Source organism: Heptranchias perlo, unplaced genomic scaffold, assembly GCF_035084215.1.
Source record: "Heptranchias perlo isolate sHepPer1 unplaced genomic scaffold, sHepPer1.hap1 HAP1_SCAFFOLD_43, whole genome shotgun sequence".
NCBI classification, from domain to species: domain Eukaryota; kingdom Metazoa; phylum Chordata; class Chondrichthyes; order Hexanchiformes; family Hexanchidae; genus Heptranchias; species Heptranchias perlo.
In genome coordinates, this window is record NW_027139442.1 from 12,411,840 (window position 1) to 12,421,271 (window position 9,432).

The 9,432-nt window shown below is 50.3% G+C and overlaps 1 protein-coding gene across 1 annotated transcript in view; it reads left to right on the forward strand.

Annotated features, from left to right (window-relative positions):
- LOC137312612 (zinc finger protein 585A-like) overlaps positions 1-8,921 on the forward strand; it is a 61,172-nt gene extending 52,251 nt beyond the window's left edge. The window contains exons 4-5 of the mRNA XM_067979136.1: positions 6,705-7,048; positions 7,753-8,921. Of these exons, the coding sequence (XP_067835237.1) occupies positions 6,705-7,048; positions 7,753-8,794 (1,386 nt within the window). The 3' untranslated portion in view covers positions 8,795-8,921. The remainder of the gene's footprint in view (positions 1-6,704; positions 7,049-7,752) is intronic.
- The last annotated feature ends 511 nt before the right edge of the window (positions 8,922-9,432 follow it).

The following is a 9,432-nucleotide window of genomic DNA, read 5'->3' on the forward strand; positions in this document are numbered from 1 at the left end:
TCACAGGGCGATGGGGAGTGAGTCCAATTGGATAAATTCACAGGGCGATGGGGAGTGGGTCCAATTGGATAAATTCACAGGGCGATGGCGACTGGGTCTAATTGGATAAATTTACATGGCGTTGGGGAGTGGGTCTGACTGGATATCGTCACAGGGCGATGGGGACTGGGACTAATTGGATAAATTCACAGGGCAATGGGGAGTGGGTCCAATTGGATAAATTCACAGGGCGATGGGGACTGGGTCCAATTGGATAAATTCACAGGGCGATGGGGACTGGGTCCAATTGGGTAAATTCACAGGGCGATGGGGACTCGGTCCAATTGGATAAATTAACATGGCGACGGGGACTGGGACGAAGTGGGTAAATTCACAGGGCGATGGGGACTGGGCCTAATTAGATAAATTCACACTGCGATGGGGACTGGATCTAATTGGATGAATTCACAGGGGGATGGGAACTGGGTCGAATTGGATAAATTAACAGGGCGATAGGGAGTGGTTCCAATTGGATAAATTCAGAGGGCGATGGGGAGTGGGTCCAATTGGATAAATTCACAGGGCGATGGGGAGTGGGTCGAATTGGATAAATTCACAGGGCGATGGGGCCTGGGTCGAATTGGATAAATTCACAGGGCGATGGGGACTGGGTCTAATTGGGTAAATTCACAGGGTGACGGGGAGTGGGTCTAATTGGGTAAATTCACATGGCAATGCGCAATGGGTCTAATTGGGTAAATTCACAGGGCGATGGGGACTGGGTCCAATTGGATAAATTCACAGGGCGATGGGGTGTGGGTCGAATTGGGTAAATTCACAGGGTGATGGGGAGTGGGTCTAATTGGATAAATTCACAGGGCGATGCGCACTGGGTCCAATTGGGTAAATTCACAGGGCGATGGGGACTGGGTCCAATTGGATAAATTCACAGGGCGATGGGGACTGGGTCCAATTGGATAAATTCACAGGGCGATGGGGATTGGGTCTAATTGGGTAAATTCACAGGGCGATGGGAAGGGGGTCTAATTGGATAAATTCACAGGGCGATGGGGACTGGGTCCAACTGGATAAATTCACAGGGCGATGGGGAGTGGGTTTAATTGGGTAAATTCACAGGGCGATGGAGAGTGGGTCGAATTGGGTAAATTCACAGGGCGATGGGAAGGGGGTCTAATTGGATAAATTCACAGGGCGATGGGGACTGGGTCCAACTGGATAAATTCACAGGGCGATGGGGAGTGGGTCTAATTGGATAAATTCACAGGGCAATGGGGACTGGGTCTAATTGGATAAATTCACAGGGCGATAGGGACTTTGTCGAATTGGATAAATTCACATGGCAATGGGGACTGGGCCTAATTGGATAAATTCACAGTGCGATGGGAAGTTGGTCCAATTGGATTAATTCACAGGGCGATGGGAACTGGGTCCAGTTGGATAAATTCACAGGGCGATGGCGACTGGGTCAAATTGGATAAATTCACATGAAAATGGGGAATGGGTCTAATTGGCTGAATTCACAGGGCGATGGGGACTGGGTCTAATTGGATGAATTCACAGGGCGATGGGGAATGCGTCTCATTGGGTAAATTCACACAGCGATGGGGAATGGGTCTCGTTGGATAAATTAACATGGCGATGGGGATTGTGTCCAATTGGATAAATTCACAGGGCGATGGGGAGTGGGTCCAATTGGATAAATTCACAGGGTGATGAGGAATGGGTCTCGTTGGATAAATTCACATGGTGATGGGGAGTGTGTCTAATTGGATAAATTAACAGGGCGATGGGGAGTGGGTCCAATTGGATAAATTCATAGGGTGATGGGAACTGGGTCTAATTGGATAAATTCACGTGAAAATGGGGAATGGGTCTAATTGGATAAATTCACAGGGCGATGGGGAGTGGGTCCAATTGGATAAATTCACAGGGCGATGGGAACTGGGTCTAATTGGATAAATTCACGTGAAAATGGGGAATGGGTCTAATTGGACAAATTCACAGGGCGATGGGGAGTGTGTCTAATTGGATAAATTCACATGGCGTTGGGGAGTGGGTCGAATTGGGTAAATTCACAGGGCGATGGGAAGGGGGTCTAATTGGATAAATTCACAGGGCGATGGGGACTGGGTCCAACTGGATAAATTCACAGGGCGATGGGGAGTGGGTTCAATTGGGTAAATTCACAGGGCGATGGAGAGTGGGTCGAATTGGGTAAATTCACAGGGCGATGGGAAGGGGGTCTAATTGGATAAATTCACAGGGCGATGGGGACTGGGTCCAATTGGATAAATTCACAGGGCAATGGGGACTGGGTCTAATTGGATAAATTCACAGGGCGATAGGGACTTTGTCGAATTGGATAAATTCACATGGCAATGGGGACTGGGTCTAATTGGATAAATTCACAGTGCGATGGGAAGTTGGTCCAATTGGATTAATTCACAGGGCGATGGGAACTGGGTCCAGTTGGATAAATTCAAAGGGCGATGGCGACTGGGTCAAATTGGATAAATTCACATGAAAATGGGGAATGGGTCTAATTGGCTGAATTCACAGGGCGATGGGGACTGGGTCTAATTGGATGAATTCACAGGGCGATGGGGAATGCGTCTAATTGGGTAAATTCACACAGCGATGCGGAATGGGTCTCGTTGGATAAATTCACATGGCGATGGGGATTGTGTCCAATTGGATAAATTCACAGGGCGATGGGGAGTGGGTCCAATTGGATAAATTCACAGGGCGATGGGGATTGTGTCCAATTGGATAAATTCACAGGGCGATGGGGAGTGGGTCCAATTGGATAAATTCACAGGGTGATGGGGAATGGGTCTCGTTGGATAAATTCACATGGTGATGGGGAGTGTGTCTAATTGGATAAATTAACAGGGCAATGGGGAGTGGGTCCAATTGGATAAATTCATAGGGTGATGGGAACTGGGTCTAATTGGATAAATTCACGTGAAAATGGGGAATGGGTCTAATTGGATAAATTGACAGGGCGATGGGGAGTGGGTCCAATTGGATAAATTCACAGGGCGATGGGAACTGGGTCTAATTGGATAAATTCACGTGAAAATGGGGAATGGGTCTAATTGGACAAATTCACAGGGCGATGGGGAGTGTGTCTAATTGGATAAATTCACATGGCGTTGGGGAGTGGATCCAATTGGAAAAATTCACAGGGCGATGGGGATTGGGTCCAATTGGGTAAATTCACAGGGCGATGGGGAGTGGGTCGAATTGGGTAAATTCACAGGGCGATGGGGAGTGGGTCGAATTGGATAAATTCACAGGTTAATGGGGAGTGGGTCCAATTGGATAAATTCAGAGGGCGATGGGGAGTGGGTCTCATTGGATAAATACAAATGGCAATGCGCACTGGGTCTAATTGGGTAAATTCACAGGGCGATGGGGAGTGGGTCCAATTGGATAAATTCACAGGGCGATGGGGAGTGGGTCTAATTGGATAAATTCACAGGGCGATGGGGACTGGGTCTCATTGGATAAATACAAATGGCAATGCGCACTGGGTCTAATTGGGTAAATTCACAGGGCGATGGGGAGTGGGTCCAATTGGATAAATTCACAGGGCGATGGGGAGTGGGTCCAATTGGATAAATTCACAGGGCGATGGGGAGTGGGTTTAATTGGGTAAATTCACAGGGCGATGGGTACTGGGTCCAATTAGATAAATTCACAGGGCGATGGGGACTGGGTCTAATTGGATAAATTCACAGGGCGATGGGTACTGGGTCCAATTAGATAAATCCACAGGACGATGGGGAGTGGGTCCAATTCGATAAATCCACAGGGCGATGGGGACTGGGTCTAATTGGATAAATTCACAGGGCAATGGGGAGTGGGTCCAATTGGATAAATTCACAGGGCGATGGGGACTGGGTCCAATTGGATAAATTCACAGGGCGATGGCGACTCGGTCAAATTGGATCAATTCACAGGGCGATGGGGAGTGCGTCTAATTGGATAAATTCACATGAAAATGGGGAATGGGTCCAATTGGATAAATTCACAGGGCGATGGGTACTGGGTCCAATTAGATAAATCCACAGGACGATGGGGAGTGGGTCCAATTAGATAAATCCACAGGGCGATGGGGACTAGGTCGAATTGGATAAATTCACAGGGCGATGGGGACTGGGTCCAATTGGATTAATTCACAGGGCGATGGGGACAAGGTCGAATTGGATAAATTCACAGGGCGATGGGGAGCGGGTCCAATTGGATTAATTCACAGGGCGATGGGGACTAGGTCGAATTGGATAAATTCACAGGGCGATGGGGACTGGGTCCAATTGGATAAATTCACAGGGCGATGGGGAGTGGGTCCAATTGGATAAATTCACAGGGCGATGGGGACTGGGTCTAATTGGATAAATTTACATGGCGTTGGGGAGTGGGTCTAATTGGATAAATTCACAGGGCGATGGGAAGTTGGTCCAATTGGATTAATTCACAGGGCGATGGGAACTGGGTCCAATTGGATAAATTCACAGGGCGATGGCGACTGGGTCAAATTGGATAAATTCACAGGGCGATGGGGAGTGCGTCTAATTGGATAAATTCACATGAAAATGGGGAGTGGGTCCAATTAGATAAATCCACAGGGCGATGGGGACTGGGTCCAATTGGATAAATTCACAGGGCGATGGGGACTGGGTCTAATTGGATAAATTCACAGGGCGATGGGGACTGGGTCTAATTGGATAAATTCACAGGGCGATGGGGACTGGGTCTAATTGGATAAATTCACAGGGCGATGGGGACTGGGTCTAATTGGATAAATTCACAGGGCGATGGGGAGTGGGTCGAATTGGATAAATTCACAGGGCGATGGGGAGTGGGTCTAATTGGATAAATTCACAGGGCGATGGGGAGTGGGTCTAATTGGATAAATTCACAGGGCGATGGGGAGTGGGTCCAATTGGGTAAATTCACAGGGCGATGGGGAGTGGGTCGAATTAGATAAATTCACAGGGCGATGGGGAGTGGGTCCAATTGGGTAAATTCACAGGGCGATGGGGAGTGGGTCGAATTAGATAAATTCACAGGGCGATGGGGACTGGGTCCAATTGGGTAAATTCACAGGGCGATGGGGAGTGGGTCGAATTAGATAAATTCACAGGGCGATGGGGAATGGGTCCAATTGGGTAAATTCACAGGGCGATGGGGAGTGGGTCCAATTGGGTAAATTCACAGGGCGATGGGGAGTGGGTCCAATTGGGTAAATTCACAGGGCGATGGGGACTGGGTCTAATTAGATAAATTCACAGGGCGATGGGGAGTGGGTCTAATTGGTTAAATTCACAGGGCGATGGGGACTGGGTCTAATTGGATAAATTCACAGGGCGATGGGGACTGGGTCTAATTGGTTAATTTCACAGGGCGATGGGGACTGGGTCTAATTGGATAAATTCACAGGGCGATGGGGACTGGGTCTAATTGGATAAATTCACAGGGCGATGGGGAGTGGGTCTAATTGGGTAAATTCACAGGGCGATGGGGACTGGGTCTAATTGGATAAATTCACAGGGCGATGGGGACTGGGTCTAATTGGATAAATTCACAGGGCGATGGGGACTGGGTCTAATTGGATAAATTCACAGGGTGATGGGGACTGGGTCTAATTGGATAAATTCACAGGGCGATGGGGACTGGGTCTAATTGGGTAAATTCACAGGGCGATGGGGAGTGGGTCTCATTGGGTAAATTCACAGGGCGATGGGGAGTGGGTCTAATTGGGTAAATTCACAGGGCGATGGGGACTGGGTCTAATTGGGTAAATTCACAGGGCGATGGGGACTGGGTCTAATTGGGTAAATTGACAGGGCGATGGGGAGTGGGTCTAATTGGGTAAATTGACAGGGCGATGGGGAGTGGGTCTCATTGGATAAATTCACAGGGCGATGGGGACTGGGACTAATTGGATAAATTCACAGGGCGATGGGGAGTGGGTCGAATTAGATAAATTCACAGGGCGATGGGGAGTGGGTCGAATTAGATAAATTCACAGGGCGATGGGGAGTGGGTCTAATTGGGTAAATTCACAGGGCGATGGGGACTGGGTCTAATTGGATAAATTCACAGGGCGATGGGGAGTGGGACTAATTGGATAAATTCACAGGGCGATGGGGAGTGGGTCTAATTGGATAAATTCACAGGGCGATGGGGACTGGGACTAATTGGATAAATTCACAGGGCGATGGGGACTGGGACTAATTGGATAAATTCACAGGGCGATGGGGACTGGGTCTAATTGGATAAATTCACAGGGCGATGGGGAGTGGGTCTAATTGGATAAATTCACAGGGCGATGGGGACTGGGTCTAATTGGACGGCTCTTTCAAAGAGCCGGCACCGGCACAACCGGTCGAATGGCCTCGTTCGGGGAGTTGATGAGCGCTCAGTGATTCGACCTGAGTTCGGCCTCGTCCCACGTGTGCATCAAGCGCGCTGTTTGATTGGACCAGAGATCAGCCCCGCCCCACGTCTGCACCAAGAACGCTCGTTGATTGGACCGGTGTTCAGCCCCGCCCCACGTGTGCACCAAGAGCGCTCGGTGATTGGACCGGAGTTCGGCCCCGCCCCACGTGTGCACCAAGAGCGCTCGGTGATTGGACCGGAGTTCGGCCCCGCCCCACGTGCGCACCAAGAGCGCTCGGTGATTGGACGCTCCTCAGCTCGGCTCCCTTGAGATGGCGACGTTGGCGGTGTCGATTTTCGCGGCTCGTTCCCGTCAAGAGTCGGGCGGAGCGGCCCAGCCTGTGTGGTTTGGGATGGGGAGCGGCCCCGAGGAGAGCCGGGACCGGGACCGCTGGGCCCGCCTGCGGGGTAGTCTGAGTGTGTCTGATGTGGAGCTGCTGCATCTCCTTATGAATCTCTATGAGAATTGCTCGTGTGCCGCTAAACGCCTCCCGATCGATGGGGCAACCGGGACAGCGCCTCCTGTCAATGGGGCGGGCCGGGGAGAGGCAGCAAGGGAACGGGAGCCGCTCAAGGAGAAGCAGGGAGACCAGCGGGCCAGGTGAGTGAGCGAGGGGAATGGGGAAGGGGGAGAGTGAACGGTAGAGGAGGGGAATGGGGAGGAGAGTGAATGGGGGAGAGGGGAGGGAGTGAGGTGATCAGTCTTTAGCGCTGGACAGGACAAGTGTCTGGGGGCAATGAAGAGCACTGGACGACAAATGAGAAATGATAGTCCTTGAATAGACCAATGGTGAGGTCCATTCTGAAATATAGCTTGCAACAGCCCTCAACAACAACAAGCTGCTTTTCACGTCCCCAGGTGCTTCACAGGAGGTATCAGACACAATTGGACACCTAGTCATAGAGATATTAGGACAGGTGACCAAAAGCTTGGTCAAAGAGGTAGATTTTAAGGAGCGCCTTAATGGAGGAGAGAGGTTTGGGGAGGGAATCCCTCAGGCCTAGGTATCTGAAGGCATGGCCGCCAATGGAGTGATGAAAGTCAGGGATGCGCAAGTGGCCAGATTTGGCGGAGTGCAGAGATGTTGGAGGGTTGTCGGGCTGGAGGAGGTTACAGAGATAGGGAGAGGTGAAGCCATGGAGGACGAGAACTGAAGTTGAGAATCAACAGGGGTGGGGTAAGAAGTTCTTGATGGACTAGTCATCCATGGGCTGTGGTTGGATTGGTCTTCATGGGCCTTTTTTCACCAGGCTTTATATTCTTACCTTCTTCCACTGCATGATTTCTGCAATCATGTTTTACAGAGTATTAGAGGTTGAGGATTTGCAGTCAGGAAACTCAAATGAAATATTCTATCAAGATGTGACGCAATCCCTCGATTCACCTGGACCTGAATGTCATCAGCCTTTGAATATTGAAGGAATGAAAGTATTCCACTGTGCAGAGGACGGAAAGAGCTTCCTCCAGTTACAGGATCTGAACATAGATCAGTGCATTGAGAGCACTGAGAAACCGAACACCTGCTCCGTGTGTGGGCAGGGATTCAGTCACCCGTCCCAGCTGAAAACCCATGGGTGCAGCCACACTGGGAAGCTCCCCTTCACCTGCTCCGTGTGTGGGCAGGGATTCAGTCACTCCTCTGAGCTGGAAACCCACGGGTGCAGCCGCACTGGGGAGAGGCCGTTTAAATGTTCTGAATGTGGAAAGAGGTTTAACCACTCCCATGACTTGAAAAATCATCAGCGTATTCACACTGGTGAAAAACCGTACACTTGCTCTGTATGTGGGCGCATCTTTAGCCGGTCATCCAACCTTGTGAGACATGAGCGTAACCACACCAGGGAGCAACCGTATAAATGTGGTGACTGTGGGAAGGGATTCAATTATCCTTCTGAGCTGGAAACTCATCGGCGCATTCACACTGGGGAGCTCCCGTTCACCTGCTGCGTGTGTGGGAAGGGATTCACTCAATCGTCCAACCTACTGACACACCAACGTGTTCACACTGGAGAGCGGCCGTTCATCTGCTCCGTATGTGGAAAGGGATTCACTTACTCTTCCAGCCTAAATACACACCGCCGCCTTCACAATGGTGAGCTCCCGTTCACCTGCTCTGTGTGTGGGAAGGGATTCGATTACCCGTCACAGCTTGAAATTCATCGCCGTGTTCACACCGGGGAGAGGCCGTTCATCTGCTCCGTGTGTGGAAAGGGATTCGCTCAGCCTTGCAACCTGTTGAAGCATCAGCGGGTCCACACTGGAGAGAAGCCGTTTCATTGTTCCGTGTGTGGGAAGGGATTCACACGCTCATCATACATGCTCAAACACCAGCGTGTTCATGTTTAACTGCAGTGATTCGATTGTGCTACTGTCATCACATCCGGGACTGAACCATGTTCACTATGGTAGCTGTGCTTTGTTACTGGAGATATTAATAACCCCTAGAACTAGGCTCGATTATGGCAAATAAATCAGCTTGTTTTAAGCATAGCTTGTGTCAAATCTTGATCTCTCTGAGAGATGGGAGCGAATGGACAGCTTGTGTGAGCTGCAGGGCCTCTTAGAATCGTCTGTGATTGTCCCTTTTAATTAAACCCAAGGCCAATAAGGGAAAAAATAAATCTGAAGAATCCCGGTCCGACCCCCTCAGGCGATCGAAACCAGTCCAGGAGATCACATTGACCATATGTACATTAACTGTGAATCTGCTTACCTTTTATATGATGTGATCTCTGCTCCAGCCAAGGACCCATCCAGCACCCTCTTAGACATGGAGAGAGTCAGCACACAAGTCAGCAATGCATTTCAGAGGCTCACAACTCCCGAGGAAAAGTACCACGTGACCGATCTCACCAGGGTCACCACGTGACCGATCTCACCAGGGTCACCACGTGACCGATCTCACCAGGGTCACCACGTGACCGATCTCACCAGGGTCACCACGTGACCGATCTCACCAGGGTCACCACGTGACCGATCTCACC